Source organism: Mobula hypostoma, chromosome 22 (genome assembly GCF_963921235.1).
Source record: "Mobula hypostoma chromosome 22, sMobHyp1.1, whole genome shotgun sequence".
In the NCBI taxonomy this organism is placed as follows: Eukaryota; Metazoa; Chordata; class Chondrichthyes; order Myliobatiformes; family Myliobatidae; genus Mobula; species Mobula hypostoma.
Window position 1 is genome coordinate 56,330,386 of NC_086118.1, and position 21,105 is coordinate 56,351,490.

The following is a 21,105-nucleotide window of genomic DNA, read 5'->3' on the forward strand; positions in this document are numbered from 1 at the left end:
GATCACTTCACTCAACTCAACACTGAACTGATCAATGAACATAACCAATGGACTCACATTCAAGGTTCCTACAGCTCATGGTCTCAGTATTAATTAATTCATTTTGTATTTGTAGTTTGTCTTCTTTTGCACATCGGTTGTTTGTCAATCTCTGTATGTAGTTCTTCATTGGTTCTATTGTTTCTTTGTTCTACTGTAAATGCCTGCATGACAATGAATTTCAGGGTGGTATGTGGTAACATACTTCGATAATAAATTTACTTTGAGCTGAGTTCTGAACTTCTGCCCAATGGAAATATTTCATTTCCACACCAGAACTTGTAACAATTTTAATAAGCCCTGTCTTCTGTCCCACAGAAAAAAGGACTGCTTGTTCAATATTTCCTGATAATTGTAACTTCTGTTTGGCATATTTCTTTTAAAAGGTTTTGATTTTTGCATCATTATAGTGCATTTACATCTTTTTCCTGATAATAAAGATCAGAACAGTTCATCCTACATTTCCTTGAATGCAAACTGCAGTGTTCCTCTTTCATAACACGATTTAAAAACTACTTGGTGGAAGTGGGTGGAATTATGACAGAAGTGGCTTGTGGCATCTCAGTTTTCCCAAACACCATTTCTGGAATAAATGAAGTCTTTAAACATCTTTTCATATCTGGGAAAATTTTCCACTGGAAAGTATTAGGCATAGGAATAGGAAGTCCTGGCAGAATTATTTTGGTAGGTAAAGTGATTAAAGTTAGAACACAGAACAGCCAGGTCCTCTGGCTCATCTTGTCCATGTTGACTGAACTAGTCCCATTGCCTGCAATTGGGTCACATCCCCCTGAGAGAGGAACCAACAGATAGAACGTAGAACAGTACAGCTACACGACAGGCCATTCTGTCCTCCCACATAGCTCTTTCATCCAGGGGTCTCTTAAACATCCCCAATGCATCTGCCTCTACCCTGTACGTGGCAGGATATTCCATGACATCACCACTCTGTGTGGGGGGAAACAAAGTCCCGATTAGAGTTGAGCAAAATTAAATAGAGGTCATGTTTCGAGATTGGTGTAGAATATTATGTTAACTGTAATGTGCTTCAGTGGCATGATAGATAAACCCAGGCGAGGGAGTTCTGCTTGATACATTGTGCAGGGACTGTCAGTCAGATACAGGCACTGTCCATTTTGATTTTTGGAATGCTGGGTTAAGTACCGGAGGGGAAGTTTCACTTGGCTTTATAAAAGTATTTAAGGATCGGAAGATCTTTCCTCATTTTCTGCAAGTTGGCTGGAACGGTGGTGGTACAGGGCTGGTTATGCCATTCTGCTCCTGAACCAGGCAGGGCACTGGTTTGGAAGATTTTATATTCTGAGTCCCAAGAGACTGCAGATGCCGGAATCTGGAGCAACACAATGTGCTGGAGGATCTCAGCAGGTCAGCAGCAAATTAACAGTTAACCCATGGAGGGTCTCAACTCAGTCCATCATCCAAAATTCACACTCTCTAAACTGACAAATTCATGTTCAAGCAGAAAATATATGCATTTTGTCCCATATTCCTTGTTAGATTACCAATTCCTTTCAATGACTAAAACCCAAGGAGAGTTAGAGCACATAACAGTATAGCACAGGTTCTTCGGCTACGATGTTGTGCACCTCTAAGATCAATCCAACCCTTCCCTCCATTTTTCTCCCATCATGTGCCTATCTGAGAGTCTCTCAAATGTCCCCATGTATCCTCCCCTGCCACCACATTCCACGTATCCACACCCACCACTCTCTGTGTGAAAACCTGCCTCCCTTATCACCTTAAAAGTTATGTCCTCTTGTATTACCCATTTCCACCTTGGAAAATTTCTGGCTAATCACTCAATCAATGTCTCTTATTATCTTACACACCTCTATCAAGGCTCCTCTCATCCTCCTTCAGGTCAAGGACAAAAACCCCACCTTGCACAACTTGCCTTCTAATTCAGGCATCATCTTTGTAAATTTCCTTTGTACACTTGCTAAAGCTTCCACATCCTTCCTACCATGAGGCGACCAGAACTGAGCACCACTCCGGTCTATTACCTCAGTCACTGCACTGAACTAGAATCTCTCTTCATCACTTTTTATGTTATTTACATTGTAAATGAATAAAGCTGTGGAGGCAAAGTCTTTATGCATATTTAAGGCAGAGGTTGATAAGATTCTTGACTGGTCAGGGCATGAAGGGATATGGTGGAGGAAAAGAGATTGGGGCTGAGAGGAAAAATGGATCAGCCATGATGAAATGGTGGAGCAGACTCAATGGGCCAAATAGCCTAATTCTGCTCTGACATCTTGTGGTCTAAATACATGTTGGTATCGATGCACATTTCATTTCATATTCATGCTTTAACCTCTGAATTTATTTTTAAATAATTCTTTATCCTTTATAAATATAGTTGATTGTTGGTTTTAGTTGCATGTTTCACCCCGACCAGCTCATCACAGCAAATTGCCAATCCATGTAAATGTATATGGTGGATAAAGCCGATCCTTGAATACTCCAAGTGTGGCCTAACCAGAGCCGTAAACATTCCCCCATGGCCCTTGAATTCAATCTCCCTACTAGTGAAGTCTTCACAAAGACTTGTACTCCACATAGCATCGGAGTTTGCAGTTAAATAGCACAAGTCTGATTTATTTAATTCCATAGATTTTGTCAGAATGGGGTGTACAATCACACAGCCCATTATTTATGATCCTCCTGAAATGTAAAACTGGGAAATTAAGACATTTCAGTGGAAAACATGATGAACCAGTCATTCAGATCGTAGTTTACCCTGCAGGAGATGATCAGTAAGCAGCTTTAGGGTTAATCTCATCCGTTTGCGCTGCTTTACGTTTCTGGTGCTGTTCATAACACTTGTGGCAGATACACAGCCAGCACTGGTTGAGAGGGAAGAGAACAATTTATCAACATGGAAAAAAAAAGGGTTTGGGAATCAAAAAAGTATTCAAATACTTTTATTCCCCAAAATAAGAAGGACTGGGGAGTAGTTAGTTAAAAAAAAGCATTCGAGGCTCAAACTCTTGGTTCCTATCCAGTGGCCAAGTGGCAACGCATGTGTGAATGTTGGAATGATCTCCCTCTCTAACTCACATAAAAACAACCACGGCTACCTATGACAGATGGCCAGCAATGTAGTTAACAGTGCTTTCACACAAGTGCTATAAGCAGACTCCACCACCAAATAAAAATGGTCATGCACTGGTTTTTACATTATTAGACAACAGGTATGTAGTTATCTGCTGCAATTAAATTATGATAATCCACCATTCCTCTAAAAAAAATTCATATCACTTTACTGTACAAATAATATTCATCCACACACACACACACACACACACGTACCAGAAAGAGACAAGGGTAAAATACCCCATAGATACAGTCTTTGTCTTTGAAATATGTAGTATTTTACTGTACAAATAATATTGCTTTCATGTCAGGAACTTCAGGGAAAATCTGTTGCAAGGGCTTCGAGAGTGTTTTTAGGGAGTTCTAGGTGCACACCATCCAGATAATGCAGAAACCTGAAAAATAATTGAAAAAAACATGTATTTCTTCTATAAAATGTGCATTTATTTTAAATGCAAAAATACCTCTCTACATCTGAAAAGACAAAGCAGATACAAGTCTGTGGCTATCAATTTCTGTGCAGCACAAGTTCTGAATGAACAAAGTGCAGCCTGTTGTGAACGGTACTGCATAATGTGAGAATTGCCAAGTGCCCGTGTCCAAACGACTGGGCCTCCCACATGTGGGAGGCACTCTCCCTTTTGGTCACGGGCTTTCGAGTGGGCAGTTTTTCATCTTGGCGGACCCGGTTTGTTGTGCGCCACCCCCCCTCATACTGCAAGTTGCCCAGTGTGTGTACCATTACTGACATGACTCAGTAAAAATGTTTAATCATCGTAATCCGTTATTGTTCTTGCTCCATGCATACACAACAGATTGTTTATCCATCACAAATGCAGGCAACGACTTATGTAATCCCAGTGCAACCTGAATTCTCCACGTCAGCTGTTCCAGCAAATTAGCAACCTTGTTTAAAGTACTGAACCAGAAAGTGTCATGTTGGATAACTTAAAATGGGAGGAATGTAAGGAAGTCACATTTGTGCATCTGGAACTTGGAAAAACACCTAGACTACACTTCTAAGCTTTGTCATTGGATCCAATTGTCAAAAAACTTAACTGCAATAAGGCAAAAACCAAATAATCATTGATGAGACAATGTAAATTTTATTTTATTTAGCCATAGAGTAGATGGCCCTTCGAGCCACATCATAACAGTAAGCCCACAACCCCAATTAACCCTAAACTAATCATAGGACAAATTACAACAAACAAGTCACCTAATCGGTTACTTGGACTGTGAGGGGAAAACAGAGCAGCCAGGGACACCCATGCATTCGACCGGGAGGACAAACAGAGACTCCTTACAGAAGATGCTGGAGTTAAACTCCAAACTCCAGAACACCCTGAGCTGTAACTGCTACACTACTGTGGCGCCCAATGAAGGAAGTAGCTTGACAACCTGACAGAATGTAGCTCTGTGCAATAACTTTAACGGTATCAATACACTGAATAAAGGTCAAGACTATTTTCTAAATGGGGAGAAAATTAAAAAAATCAGAGATGCAGAGAAGCTTGGGAGTCCTTGTGAAGGATTCCCTAAATGTTATCTTGCAGGTTGAGTTGGTGGTAAAAAGGCAAATGCAACGTTAGCATTTGTTTTGAGAGGATTAGAATATAACAGCAAGGATGAAATGCTGAGGCTTTATAAGGCATTGGTCAGACTGCATTTCAAGTATTGAGTAGTTTTGTGTCCCTTAGGGGCGCCACGGCAGTGTAACAGTAAGCACGACGCTATTACAGCTCGGAGTTTGGAGTTCAATTCTGGCGCTGTTCTAAGGAGTCTCTGTACGTCCTCCCCACGGAACGTGCGTGGTTTCCCGGTTTCCTCCCACAGTCCAAAGATGTAAATCTAAGAAAATGTGCTGGCATCGAAGAGGGTTCAGAGAAGAACCATGAGAATGATTCCGGGAATGAAAGGTTTAATGTATGAGGAACATTTGATGGCTCTGGGCTTGTACTCGCTGGAGTTTAGAAGCATGGGGGGCGGGGGGGGGGGAATCTCACTGAAACCTATCGAGTATTGAAAGGCCTAGATAGAGTGGACATGGAGAGGATGTTTCCTATAGAGGGACATCCATTTAGAACACAGACAAGGAGGGATTTCTTTACCCAGAGGGTGGTGAACTGTGGAATTCATTGCCATGGATGGCTATGGAGTCAGAGTCACTGGGTATATTTAAAGTGGAGGTTGATAGGTTCTTGATTAATCAGGCAACAAAGGTTACAGAGAGAAGGCAGGAAAATTAGGTTGAGAGCAATAATAAATCAGCTGTGATGAAATGGCAGAACTGACTTGATGGGCTAAATGGCCAATTCTGCTCCCATGTCTTATGGTCTGAAACTGTTTTAGTTAGTAAAACTGTAGGATGAATGTCACCTGTACACTATCCATTCAACAGGATACACCTATAGCAATTGGAGAGGAGAGCGAAGCGAAGTATCTGGAACAGAGCAGCGGAGGTCCTTACCTGCGTTTTGCTTTGCCCTGCTCTTTCAATTTCTCTGCCCTGCAGATAGTGCGGAGAGCTGGCAAGTATTCCGTGGCACTTGCTCGCCTGCCACTCAGACCCGCAAACGCTTTGTTGTTGGAAAACACAGTTTTCAGTACATCAATCCTTCTAGATGCAGCGCTGGAGGACAGGGGAACACATGTCAGCAATTAATTCAAACTACTTTCAGCCAGAGGAAGAAAAACCCCTTTTTCAAGGCTCACGAACACTGAATCTGTTTTATCCGGAGAGTGTTTCAGCTTTGTTTGTGACCACACATCTTTAGCCTAATCCTACCAGAATTTAGACCTGCAGAAATAAAATAACCTGTTTACGATCAGGTCCTGAAGAGGGGTTTCGGTCCAAAACTTCAACTATTTCTCTTTTCCATGGATGCTGCTTGACCTGCTGAGTACCTCCAGCATTTTGTGTGTTACTCTGGATTTCCAGCATCTGCAGAATCTCGTCTTCAGGCTTATTATCACTAACATATCGTGAAATTTGTTTTTTTGTGGCAACAGTACAACGTAATACATAAAATATACCAGAGATTAGAACTATATACATCACATAAAAATTAAAGAAGTAGTTCAAAAAGAGGGCAAATATACTGAAGTAATGTTCATGGGTTTATTGACCATTTAGAAATCTAATAGTGGTTGTTCCTACAAGGCCTGTAGTCAATTTCAGGCTGTTAGTGAATGGAGATGCATTGAACAGAAGAGCACAGAACAAACAGTATTACTGTGCTGATATCTGACAATGGCCAAAAGATGAAAAGAGAACCTGATTTTCCTGGGTTGGGGATTACCATGAAAAACAAAAAAGTCAGTAGATGCTGGAAATCTGTGAAAGAAGAGAATGCTGGAAAGATTCAACAGGTCAGGAAGCATCTGTGGAGAGAGGAACAGCCCTGGAGTCATACAGCACAGAAACAGGCCCTTCGGCCCATATCAACCATGATGCCCAGTTCGATTGCCCGCATTCCGAACGGGCACTGTGGTAATGCTCTACAGCACCAGCAGTTCCCTCTGCTGTCTGTAAGGAGTCTGTCTGTTCTCCCCAGGTGCTCCGGTTTCCTCCCACATTCCAAAACATATGGATTGGGTTATTAAGCTGTGGGCACTGTCAAGTGTTATGCTAACTGCTAAACTACCCTGAGCAATAAATGCTGGAGGAACTCAGCAAATCAGGCAACATCTATGGAACAAAATAAACGGACCGAAATTCTTTATCAGCACTCAACACAATCCTGATGAAGTATCTTGGCGTAAACCGCTATTTATTTCTCGCCAAATGCTGTCTAATCTGTTGAGTTTTGTTATTTATATATACAGTGCCTTGAAAAAGCATTCAGCTACAACAACTACTTTCCTATTTTACTGTTTTAAAATATATTGAAGTAGGAATTTTTGAGCAAATCTACAAAACATCATGCGTCATGTCAAATCAAAAGAAAAATTCCAAAACCTGTCAACAGGTTTTTCCTTTTCAGGGTGTGGGGTGGTTCTTTTGAAGACCCTGAACTGGAGTTACACTCTGACTTCAGTTATTTGCGGGAATGCGTCCTGCTCTCAGGGCCTCATGACTGGCCGCTTTTTGATATCCCACCTTCAGGTTTCCGGGATTTTGTGGCTCTAGAGACGGGCTGATTCTAAGCTGGTGCCCCCTGACTGAAGCGTCGCTGGAAAACACGGAATATCGGGAGCAGTGGGCTAGCTGCTGGGGTTGTGCATCTGGACAGCTGTGCCACTTTGGTGCAGACTCTCTGGGCGCAGAGCTGGGGGAAAAAATGACTCAACAGACTTTTAACATTGTCCCCCTTCTCGCTGTGAAACAGGGACACCTCTTTTACCCTTATTGGGGGGAGAGAGAGAGAGAGAGCCCGTGGTATGTCAAATTACTGGGTGAACATGTAGTTTTTGGGGTACTGCAAGTCTGTGACTTTACCGATGCTTCGCTGCACGCTTGAGTTTTGCTAGTTGGGGTGGGAGGTGGTCGTTGTCTTGCTGCTGTTTGTGTGTGGGAGGGAGAGTTGGGGGGGGACTTTGGGGTTCTAACATTTTAACTGTCATTCATTCTTTGGAGGCACTCCTGTTTTTGTGGATGTTTGTGAAGAAAAAGAATTTCTGGATGTATATTGTATACACTTCTCTGACATTAAATGTACCTATTGAAACAATTTACTAAAAAATTAAAAACCAAGATTGTGAGGCTGAAAAATATTCATCCCCTTTGAAATTACAATGCTCCCTTTCCTCAGGTGCAAATAACAGGTATTACCTTACCAACTCATCCAGTTTGTTGATGTAGAAAATTGGAGGATCACCTATTTTCAATGAATTCATGAGAATACCTCCTGTCTCTGCAAAGCCCAACAGTATGGTAGAGTTTCAACAGACCAAATCACAATGAACACAAAGAACATGCAAGACATGTCTGTGAAATGATACCAGAGAAGCACAAATCTGGAGGATCAAAGGCACTGAACATACCTTGGAGCTCAGTGCAGTTCATTGTTAAACAGTGGGAAGAAACAGTGGCCACGCTGCCTAGGTTAGGCCAGAGAAGAATGGCACTTGTAAGAGAGGATACTGTGATGCCAAGTTTCTCTGAGTGACCTGCAGAAGCCAGTGGCTGCAACTGGAAATGAAGTTCATGGCTTCACAATCTCTAAGGCCTTACACAAAAAGAGTATTTATAGAAGAGTGGCAAGGAAGAAGCCCTTGCTTAAAAAAAACATATCCTTGCCCATAAAGACTTTGCAAAGCGTGACTTAGAAGATACTGTAAAGATGTGGAAGAAGGTCTTGTGGTCCGATAAGCGGAACTTTTTGGCCTCAACATTAAGCGGTATGTGTGGCGTAAATCTAATACTGAGCATCAGCCAGGTAATACTGAACATGGATTTCAGCAGCAGGGAATGGAAATCTGGTCAGGATGGATGGGATGATGAATAAACCTGCTAGGCTGTGCCAGAAAGCTTAAAACTGAGGAGGAAGTTGACCTAAAACACACTGCCAGTGCAACCATGGAATGGCTTCAAATGAAGACAATTGATGTCCTTGAGCGGCCCAGTCAGTGTCCTGACTTTAACCTGATCGAACATCTCTGGCAAGACCTCAAAATGGCTGTCCACCGTCGCTCTCCAACTAACATGGCACAGCCTGAGCAATTTTGCAAGAAGGAATGGGCAAATCTTGCTCCAACACATTCTGCAAAGCTAACAGAGACTTATTCAAAAAAACTGCTTGTTGCAATAGTTGGAAGAGGTGGTTTAACTGAGTACTGAGCAACGGGGGATGAATACTTTTGAACTGCTGACATTTCAGCTTTAGTTTTTCATGCTTTACAATTCTCCCTGCTTTTTTAGACACTACTATGAAAAAAGGAGCATGTGATTCGCAAATAAAAATTTTCAGTTAAATTGATCAAAATCCCTGGTTGCAATACTCATTTATATGAACAAAGGGTTAGGGGCTAACTACTTTTACAAGGCACTGTAAATTGTCAGAGATAGGAATTCTGCACAGTCAGCTCAGATGAGTTTGCTGGATTTAACAGAAGTCAGTGAGGCAAACTCCACCCCACAGAAAACAAGTGCCAACTCGTAAATTTTGTCAACAGATCCTATTTGTGGTATCATGGAACTACAGTGGACTCTCCTTTTGACTTACACTTTTTTAAAGAATGAAACAAACAACTTGCATGCACATTCCACTCTGACAACATCAGAATATCACTGACCAAGAAAAATATCTTCAAGTGATGTTACTGTTGCAATGCAGGAATCTTGGCAGCCAATTTGTGAACAAGGTTCCCCAACAGCAACTAGAGACAGATTTAACCACATAACAACTACAGCACGGAAACAGGCCATCTCGGCCCTTCTAGTCCGTGCCGAATTCTTACTCTCACCTAGTCCCACTGACCTGCACTCAGCCCATAACCCTCCATTCCTTTCCTGTCCATATATCTATCCAATTTAACTTTAAATGACAACATCAAACCTGCCTCAACCACTTCTGCTGGAAGCTCGTTCCACACAGCTACCACTCTCTGAGTAAAGAAGTTCCCCCTCATGTTACCCCTAAACTTTTGCCCTTTAACTCTCAACACATGTCCTCTTGTTTGAATCTCCCCCACTCTCAATGGAAAAAGTCTATCCACGTCAACTCTATCTATCCCCGTCACAATTTTAAATACCGCTATCAAGTCCCACCTCAACCTTCTACGTTCCAAAGAATAAAGACCCAACTTGTTCAACCTTTCTCTGTAACCAAAAGCTTTCTTCACCACCCTATCCACATGAGGTTCCACCATCAGGGAACTATGCACCGTTATTCCTAGATCCCTCTGATCTACTGCATTCTTCAATGCCCTACCATTTACCATGTATGTCCTATTTTGATTAGTCCTACCAAAATGTAGCACCTCACATTTATCAGCATTAAACTCCATCTGCCACTCTTCTTTGCAAGCTTTGAAAACCTACTTCATTATCCACAATCCACCTATCTTAGTATCATCTGCATACTTACTAATCTAATTTACCACCCCATCATCCAGATCATTAATGTATATGACAAATAACATTGGACCCAGTACAGATACCTGAGGCACACCACTAGTCACTGGCCTCCAATCTGACAAACAGTTATCCACCACTACTCTCTGCCGTCTCCCATCCAGCCACTGTTGAATCCATTTTACTACTTCAATATTAATACCCAACGATTGAATCTTCCTAACCAACCTTCCGTGTGGGACCTTGTCAAAGGCCTTACTGAAGTCCATATAGACAACATCCACCGCTTTACCCTTGTCAACTTTCCTAGTAACCTCTTCAAAAAATTCAGTAAGATTTGTCAAACATCACCTTCCACGCACAAATCCATGTTGACTGTTCCTAATCAGACCCTGTCTATCCAGACAATTATATATACCATCCCTAAGAATACTTTCCATCAATTTACCCACCACTGAGGTAAAACTCACAGGCCGATAATTGCTAGGTTTACTCTTAGAACCTTTTTAAACAATGGAACAACATGAGCAATACGCCAATCCTCCGGCACGATCCCCGTTTCTAATGACATTTGAAATATTTCTGTTAGAGCCCCTGCTATTTCCACACTAACTTCCCGCAAGGTCCTAGAGAATATCCTGTCAGGACCCGGAGACTTATCCACTTTTATATTCCTTAAAAGCTCCAGTACTTCCTCTTCTTTAATCATCATGGTTTCCATAACTTCCCTACCTGTTTCCCTTATCTTACACAATTCAATATCCTTCTCCTTAGTGAATACTGAAGAAAAGAAATTGTTCAGAATCTCCCCCAACTCTTTTGGCTCCACACATAGCTGTCCACTCTGATTCTCTAAGGGACCAATTTTATCCCTCACTATCCTTTTGCTATGAATATAACGGTAGAAACCCCTGGAATTTATTTTCATCTTACTTGCCAAAGCAACCTCATACCTTCTTTTAGCTATTCTAATTTCTTTCTTAAGATTCTTTTTACATTCTTTATATTCCTCCAGCACCTCATATACTCTATGCTGCCTATATTTATTGTAGCTATCTCTCTTTTTCCGAACCAAGTTCCCAATATCCCTTGAAAACCATGGCTCTCTCAAACTTTTAACCTTTCCTTTCGACCTAACAGGAACATAAAGATTCTGTATCCTCAAAATTTCACCTTTAAATGATCTCCATTTCTCTATTACATTCTTCCCATAAAAGAAATTGTCCCAATCCACTCCTTCTAAATCCTTTCGCATCTCCTCAAAGTTAGCCTTTCTCCATTCAAAAATCTCAACCCTGGGTCCAGACCTATCCCTCTCCATAATTATATTGAAACTAATAGCATTGTGATCACTGGACCCAAAGTGCTCCCCAACACAAACCTCCGTCACCTGACCTATCTCATTTCCTAACAGGAGATCCAACACTGCCCCTTCTCTAGTTGGTATCTCTATGTATTGCTGCAAAAAACTATCCTGCACCCAATTTACAAACTCCAAACCACCCAGCCCTTTTACAGTATGGGCTTCCCAGTCTGTGTGTGGAAAATTAAAACCTCCCACAATCACAACCTTGTGCTTACTACAAATAACTGCTATCTCCTTACAAATTTGCTCCTCTAATTCTCGCTCCCCATTTTGTGGTCTATAATACACCCCCATAAGAGTTACTACACCTTTCCCATTCCTAAATTCCACCCAAATAGCTTCCCTAGACGAGCCCTCTAATCTATCCTGCCAGAGCACCACTGTAATATTTTCTCTGACAAGCAATGCAACACATCCCCCTCTTGTCCCTTCAATTCTATCACACCTGAAGCAATTAAATCCAGGAATATTTAGTTGCCAATCACACCCCTCCTGTAACCATGTTTCACTAATAGCTACCACATCATACTTCCAGGTATCAATCCATGCTTTAAGCTCCTCCACCTTTCTTATAATGCTCCTAGCATTAAAATAAATGCATTTAAAAAAATTTCCACCTCTTACTCTCTGTTTATCACTACCAGTGCAAACAACTTTACTATTTTCTTTTTCTTCCTTCTTCCCTACATCTGTTCCTACACTTTGGTTCCCCTCCCCCCCATATCTAGTTTAAATCCATCAGAGCCTCTCCAGCAAACCTACCTGCAAGAATATTTGTCCCCCTCCAGTTCAGATGTAGACTGTCCCGCCGGAACAGGTCCCACCTTCCCTGGAAAACTGCCCAATTATCTATAAATCTGAAGCCCTCCCTCCTGCACCATGTCTTCAGCCAAGTGTTGATCTGCGCTATCTTACTATTTCTAAACCTGCCTGCATGTGGCACTGGTAGCAATCCTGAGATTGCTATGCTAGAGGTCCTGTCCTTTAACTTGGCTCTCAACTCCCTAAACTCTCCTTTCAGGACCTCCTCACTCTTCCTACCCACGTCATTGGTCCCTACATGGACCACGACATCCGACTGCTCACCCTCCCTCTCGAGAACACCGAGAACTCGATCCGAGATATTGCAGACCTTGGGATTTATTATCATTAACTACGTTGTGAAATTTGTTGTTCTGCAGCAGCAGTACATTTTGTGACATTAGCAATTTTAGTAAAAGTTACTAGAAGTTACATAAAAGTACAAAAGACTTAAGTTACAGAAAGGGGGAAGTATGGTAATGTAGTGGTTAGCACAATTGCTTCACAGTGCCAGCAATCAGTGATTGGTGTTCAATTCCTGCTACTGTAAGGAGATTTCCCTGCGACTACTGAGTTTCCTCTGGGAGCCCTGGTTTCCATCCACACTGCAAAGAGGTATGGGTTAGGGTTAGTGGGTTGTGGGAAGGCTATGCTGGTGCCAAAAGTATAGCGACATTACCATCTGGTATGGGGGAGCTAGTGCACAAGATCAAAGCAAGCTGCAGAGTTGTAATATTCGTCACCTCCATCAAGAGTACTAGCCGTTGTAGTATCCAGGACACCTTCAAGGAGCAGTGCCTCAGAAAAGCGGTTTCCATCATCAAGGACCCCCACTGCCTGAAGGCCCACACTCAATGATTCAGGAACAGCTTCTTCCCCTTTGTCATCTGATTTCTGAATGGATGTTGAAACCATAAACACTACCTCACTCCTTTAAAAAAAAATCTCTCTTTGCACTAATCTGAATTTAACTATCTAATATACATACACACACACACACACACACACATTATATACACAAACATACAAACACATGCAATTCTATTTATTTTCCCTATGTTTATCATATACTGCTGCCAGTGTTAACAAGTTTCATGACGTATGCCAGTGAAATTAAACCCGATTCTGACACTTGTGGGCTGCCCCCAACACATCCTCACTGATTTGATTTGACACAAATGATGCATTTGAATGTACACGTGATAAATAAAGCCAATCTTTAACTTAAAATAAATGCATAGTGCAAAAGAGGAAGAATGAGGTAGTGTTCACAGACCTTTCAGAAATCGAATGATATTTATCAGTGTGATGAATAATCGAACAACATGTGAGGGTCATTGATTAAGGGACAATAATTGACAGGATGAGGAAGACAAGCTTCCAACATTTTCTTTGACTAAAGCTATAATCTTTCAACTCAAAAGGTTTAACAGCTCATTCAAAACACCACACTTCCAAATCATCCTTAGAAGTACACTGGACATTAGTCCAGATTATACACTTGGCTCCTGAAGCAGGCCTGGAGTCTGTGAACCTCTGACTTAACCAACAAGAGTGCTGCTCATTAAGTACATTGAAGGATTTTGTCACGGAAATTCACACAGCATCTATGGTGGGGCATGAACAGTCAATGTTTCGGGCTGAGACCCTTCATCAGGACTAGAAAGGAGGAGGGCAGAAGACAGAATGAGAAGATGGGGGTTTGGGGGGGGAGGGGGCAGAAGAAAGAGTACAGACTGTCAGGGAATAGTTGAGATTGGTTCTTCCCACCACCTCCCAATCCTTCTCTGTTTCCAATCTGCATTCTGGCTTCCCCCTCTCCGTTTCTCTTCTCCTCACCTGCCCATTATCTCCCTCTCCTTACTTTTCTCCCATGGTCTCCTCTCGTCTCCTATCACATACCTTCTTCAGCCCTTTTCCACCTGTGATCTCCCAGGTTCTTACTACATTCCCCTCCCACAACCACACCTGCCCCCTCACCTGGTCTCATCACCTCCTTCCCCTCCCTCCACCTGAAACTACATCATCTGTGTATGCACCAGGAAACATGTTGAAAGAAATGTGTATTCATTTACTAACACAAGAGAGTCTACAGATGCTGAAAATCTTGTTTACATAAATTCTGTGAGAGTGAATTCTATTATCCCCCTTCTCAATTTTGTAGTAAGGGGCAAATAGTTGTTATGGGGAGTGAGTTTACTTGTACAAAAGACAAATCAAGGAATAAAAGGGTAGAAGTGGACTGTATGAAGTCTGAAGGCCCGAGTATTTTCTTTGTACACAAGATCCATTTGACAGGGAACTCCTTGGTTAGAAGAATATGGGGGGGGCGGTGGTGGAATCTCATTGAAACCCATCGAATATTGAAAGGCACAACAGAGCAGACGAGGAGAGGATGTTTCCTATAGTGGGCGAATCTAGGAGCAGAGGGCACAGTCTCAGAATAGAAAGGTGCCCTTTTAGAACAGGCATGAACAGGAATTTCTTTATTCAGAGGGTGGTGAATCACAGAATTCATTACATGGACGGCTGAGGAGGACAAGTCATTGGGTATATTTAAAACAGAGGTTGATAAGGCAGAAGAATGGGGTTAAGGGAGTTAATAAATCAGGCATGACAGGAATGGCAGATCAGACTCAAATGGCCTAATTTTGCTCCTATGTCTTATGGTTAGCAGAATTTTTCTAGTGAGGTGATCCAAAAAGTAGTTGAACATGTACAAAATCTGTGTCCGGCCTCCATCAGGGGGCCAGAATAAACCTTATAGAACATACATCAGGGAATATCATCCTAATATTGTCCTTCGGAGCAGACCTGATCTGATGGGCTGAACGTGCTGTGGGATCTAATTGTCCCCACAACAATTAAGTATGGATAAAGGGAAATGCGCATATAAAAGACAGTGATGAAGAGTGCTGATATAATAATCACACCTGGTATGATTGTACAGATCTGTAAACACCGCATTTCTGCTTTGGTGATAGGGAACACAAAGAACGAGGTCCTCCACAGCTTCCTCCCCCGACTCGGTGCACTTGGTGCCAAATGAGTTCATGGCATGTTGGATCTGTGATCGACACCTGTTCCAGCTCAAGGCCTCTGCAGCTGCTCTGGTCTCACTCAAGCTGTGGAGGGACCACCAATCTCCCGAATCGAGCCTCCTCTCATCCAACATGCCGTTTTTAATCTCTGCGGCAGCCCAGTGGTAGCTGCTATGCCCACACGAACTCTCGCTGTCAATCGCCCTTCTGCTCAGGCAGCAGTCCAAAAATGAGATGCTGTCCGTAAATTCAGCTATCGACTTCAAGCATGAAGTTACCAGCTCAGAACACCTCCTTTCTGCTAATGTCCTTGGTTTCTTTTCAGCAACAGAGGAGTCAAACCTGCTCTCTGAGCAACTGTTCTCATTCATTACACTTGCCAAGCTTCCTGGTGCCTGATTAGCAGGAGAAGATGGAGTGGAACCTTCATTTGGTAACATTAAAAAAGCATTGCTGCTATTTAACCCATTGTCAAACAAGTCACTATCATCAAACAGAATGGTTTTTCTGCTGTGCTTCGCCCTGCTCGACAGTTTTACAGGACTGGTCTTGACTGCTGAGCAGATGGAAGCCCCAGTCTCCTTCACATGCACCTCCTCCAGCTTCTCTGGAATAGGACTGACACGCAGCGGTAGAGGCAGAAGGAACACCAGGTTGCTGAAGATGAAGTCAATTCGTCGCCTTTGGAACTCCAGGAGAACTTGCACTTGACTCCGCCGCAGCTCTGGGGTGACAGCATCCTGCTGAAAAGCAAAGCACAAGTTGTACAGGATAGGGACAGAGAGGCATCAGGAACAGTCAGCCCGACACTGGCCGTAGCCATTCCATTGCAATGCAGCTACGGAGGTGGCCCACACTGCATATCGCTTTGGTCTGTCACCAAAGACTGTAGCAAATTTCCACAGATGTACTGTGGAGAGCATTTTGGCTGCATCACCGTCTGGAATGGAGGTACCAATGCCCAGGATCAGAAAAATGCACATAGGGCTGTAAACTCCACCAGCCCCATCACGGGCATGAAACTCCCCACCCTGAGAACACCTTCGAAACACGTGCCTCAAGTAGGCAGCATTCATCATGAAGGACCCTCACCACCCAGGATGTGCCCTCTTCTCATTGTTACCATCAGGAGCATGAAGATACACTCAACATTTTAATAACTGCTTCTTCCCCTCCACCATCAGATTTCTGAACGCTGTACGAATCCACGGACACTACCTCTCTATTTTGTTCCCTTTCTGCACTGCAAATTTTAATTTTTCTTGTTGTAACTCATGGTAATATTAAATGTATCGCACTGTACTGATGTCAGAAAACAACTAATTTTACAACATACGTCAGTGATAATAAACCTGAATTTGATTCTTGCTACAGAGTTTAGACAAAGATATCACTATTAGATTAGATATCAGTTAGTTGAAGGGTCCTGTGCTTTCCAGTATCAAGACAATCATTTCCATTACTGCTTATCATACTGAATGGCAGGGCAGGCTTGGGAGGCCATATATTCGTTAGTATTTAGAATGGTGGTGGTGGGTTTCTCACTGAAACCTATTGAATATTGAAAGGCCTAGATAGAGTGAACATGCAGAGGATGTTTCCTATAGTGGGATAGCCCAGAGCCAGAGGGCACAGCTTCAGAATAGAAGGGTGTCTCTTTACAACAGAGATGAGGAGGAATTTCTTTAGCCAAAGGGTGGTAAATCTGTTGAATTCACTGCAAAAGACTCTTGTGGAGGCCAAGCCATTCGTTATATTTAAAACAGCTTCCTGATTAGTAAGGGCGTCAAAGACTATAGGAAGAAGGCAAGAGAATGGGATTGGGAGGGATAATGTTCGAATGGCGATAGGCCTAAATCTTATGGCCGCCTAATGTTCCCCATTTTCCTGAAGACACCATTTGTCTGTCTTGGGAGCATAGGGCTAGTTTAGCATAATCAAAGACCACACCTGGACATTCTCTCTTCTCCCCTCTCCCATTAGGCAGAAGATACAAAAGTCTGAAAGCATGTCCCACCAGGCTGAAGGACAGCCTCTATCCTACTTTTATCTGATTCTTGAATGGGCCTCTTGTACATTGAGATGGACTCTTGATCACTATTCCCTCTAAGCTACGTGAGTGTGTGGCTGCTCTTTAACTAAAATGCTCGCAGGCATCTAGCCTTTGTCGCCATACAGACAGAACTTTCCTTAATATAATTTGGAAAAGAGAAAGTTGTACAACTGACAATCAGCTACTATTACGAACTACGACGAATGTGTTGCCTCTAAAATGTAGCAGCAATACTCTGATTTAAAATTTGTAATTTCTGAGAAAGTTAGCACCAGCTCAACTAAGACGTTCACTGATACGTTAAACTATGCTTAGAAACAAAAAACTTGAGGAAACGTCAATTCTAGTTGACATTGTTGAAGAATTTCAAGCTTCCAGTGCTGACAGCGAACATGGATTCAGTCTTATGAATTCAATTAAATGCAAATCCATAAACAGACTAGAAGTGGAATATCTGGATGCTCTAATGAGGATTAAAACGTATCTTTCATCCGGATCTGAAACATGAAAGATATTCCTTGTTGTACTGTACAGCATTTCAGTATGCCCTTTAATAAAATCAAAAGTATTTGATTTTTCAATTTTCATTCTGAATAGTCATACAATGCATTTATAAAAATTAACATTTAAAGTGCCATGCAGTGTTCAGGCCGTGTAAAAAATTCCTGCTCAGAGCAATGGTTGGTCTGTGCAGCTGTAAAAAAAAGGGAACATTGATCTTGAACTTCACTCCCTGCATTGTTATTGTCTTGCCTTGTTCTACCTCAATGCACCGTGTAATGATTTAACGCTGTATGAACAGCATGCAAGAAAAGCTTTTCACTGTACTGCAGCGCATAGGACTCAGGAGCAGAATTAGGCCATTTGGTCCATCAAGTCTGCTCCACCATCCAATCATGGCTGATATATTTTCCCTCTCAGTGACAATAATAAACCATTTCCAGATCCCACTACACAGTAAGATCATGGCTGCTCTGACCACAACCTCACTCTACATCCTGACTCTCGCTTCCTTGTTCATCAAGAATCTATCTACTTTTGCTTAAAAACATTCAAATATCCCTCTTCCTCTGCCCCAAGTCTTGTAATCCTCTAAACAAAGATCTTCACTTGATCTTCTTCTTAAACTTTCTGGATGTCCCTTAAGAACAGAGATAAAGAGGAATTTCTTTAGCCAGTAGGTGGTGAATCGGTGGAATTCATTGTCACAGATGGCTCTGGAAGCTAAGTCATTGGGTATATTTAAAGCACAGGTTGATAGGTTCTTCATTAGTATGGGCGTCAAAGGTTATGGGGAGAATGGAGTTGAGAGGAATAATAAATCAACCACGAAGGAACGGTGCAGCAGATTTGATGGGCTGATTGGTATAATTCTATGCCTATGGTCTTAAACAAGTGGCCATTAGTTCTGGGCCTTTCATAAGAATGGCCTACTCCTGCACCTATTTTCTGTTTTCTATGGAACATTCTCTCTACATCCACCCTGTCAGTGCACCCTCGTGAGCTTGCATGAATTAGTTAAGCCTCCTCTCATTATTCTCAACTATAATGGATTCAAGCTTTCAAACTTTTCTCAAAAGCAACCCGCCCATTCCAAGCAGCAGCTCAATAAACATCTGAACTGTTTCCAATGCATTGAGGCTCTTCCTTAAATAAAGCGACCAAAACAACAGACAGTACTTTAGAAGTGGTCTCAGGGATGTTCTATAACCAAAGTCAAACCTCCCTACTCTTTGTGTTCAATAGACTGAACACATATTCTGTTAGCTAGTTCGATTACTTGCTCATCAGCTTACACACTGCCCTGTCACACAAGGACAGATATGTTGACGTCAAGCTTTCTTGGGAGTGTGCTAAACATGAGGCCAGTTTACACAGGCTAGCATCACGGGTGTCTTTACCTGACTCACCTCCTATATGGCTTGTTTCCAAAGGGAGAGGACAAACAGTCCATCTCACAACTCATAACTGGGAGAAGCAATGAAGCAGCATGGTAACATAGTGCTTTACAGTGCGGGTGACCCAAGTTCAATTCACACCGCTGTCTGTAAGGCATTTGTAAGTTCACCCTGTGACTATGTGGGTTTCCTTCGGGTGCTGCCGTTTCCAAAGACTTTGGTTAAATGTGGCCATGCAGTGTTGATGGTGGAAGTATGGCGACGCTTTCAGGCTGTCCCAAGAACATTTTTGGACTGTGCTGGCCATTGGTGTAAACAGCGCATTTCACTGTATGTTTTAATGTATGTGTGACAAATAAAGCTAATCTTTCTTACTTTTTTCCTGCCAGAAGAATCAAGTTCTCAGCTCTACTTTGTCACCTCCCAACAGTATTTTACCCAGCAGGTTGGTATTGGTTTATTACTGTCACCAGTGAAAAGCTTGTCTTGCATATTGTTTATACAGATCAAATCATTACACGGTGCATTAAGCTAGAACAATAACACACAAAATAAGGTAAAGCAATAACACAGGATAAAGTGTAGAAGCTACCGAGAAAGTGCAGTGCAGGTAAAGGATAAAGTGCAAGATTACGAGGTAGATTGTGAAGTCAAAAAGTTATTTTATCGGACAAGAAGTCTGTTCAAGTCTGATAACAGCGGGTAGAAGCTGTCCTTGAGCCTGGTGGTATGAGCTTTCCAGCTTTTCTATCTTCTGCCCAGTGGGAGATAGGAGAAGAATGGATGTCTGGAGTGGGTTAGGTCTTTGATTATGCAGGCTGTTTTACTGAGGTAATGAGAAGTATACAGAATCAATGGAGGGGAGGAGGACAGTTCTTGTAAATAAGAGGAAGAGTCAGCTAATTGACAGTGGGGAACTATTACCTTGAACACGGAAAAGAGGTCAGTTGAAGGTTCTGCATTGTTTCTGAAGCCAAGCAGGTTCTCCGTACATCCTGTGTTGCATTTGGGGACATCCTGCATATTCACAGTGGAGCTGCCCTTTGACAATCCTTCCACAGTACCTTCAGCAGCAACAGCATTCCTGGCCAGTTCTTCCTTAGCTGGGATTGGAACTACATTCGTTCCTTTGGTTAATGGGGAAATGCACAGTAAAAGATGACATTTTTGTTTAAACAAAATATACAAAACGTATTTATAATTCTGCAACAGATTATATTTTAGTGCACACTAAATACATTGTTAATTTCCAAATTTCAATGTAATACACGGCGACATATACATACTTGGTTAATAAATTTAATTTGACTTTGAAATTTTATGATGCTTCATTAGTAATCCCAAACCCTTGTGGCTCAACTCCTAAGAATGCTCCCCTTGGGAAGGCAGACCAAAAGGCAGACAAACAGCGCCAGTTAAGATGCCAGACTTGGTGCTGACTCAGAAATCCAAGGTGTTGTGCAATAAGCACAGGCTTGGGCCTGCGCTGCTTTGCCAGAGTTCCATTAAACTCCGAGCAAGACAAATCTATTAATTCCTTTGGTGCCAAGGCGGAAAACACCATATGTACAATCACACACAGTGCATATAGTTACGACAGCAATACAGTAACAAAAAATATTAGCACTGCAAAATATTATTCACTATATATATACACACACACACACAATTTATAGTATATAAAGATACACACTTGTAATTTATAGTATATATTATGCATTTCACTGCTGCCACAAAACAACAAATTTCACAACATATGTTGGTGATAACAA

General features: G+C 42.1%; 1 protein-coding gene across 3 annotated transcripts in view; it reads right to left on the reverse strand.

Annotated features, from left to right (window-relative positions):
- Positions 1–1,906: 1,906 nt before the first annotated feature.
- Positions 1,907–21,105, reverse strand: part of atad5a (ATPase family AAA domain containing 5a) — a 67,427-nt gene continuing 48,228 nt past the window's right edge. For 2 of the 3 annotated variants that reach the window (XM_063030665.1, XM_063030662.1), the window contains exons 21-24: positions 20,258–20,460; positions 15,275–16,125; positions 5,627–5,788; positions 1,907–3,551 (exon numbers count right to left, since the gene is read on the reverse strand). In XM_063030665.1, coding sequence (XP_062886735.1) covers positions 3,473–3,551; positions 5,627–5,788; positions 15,275–16,125; positions 20,258–20,460 — 1,295 coding nt within the window. In that variant the 3' untranslated portion in view covers positions 1,907–3,472. The remainder of the gene's footprint in view (positions 3,552–5,626; positions 5,789–15,274; positions 16,126–20,257; positions 20,461–21,105) is intronic. The other variant, XM_063030664.1, reaches the window with a different exon arrangement.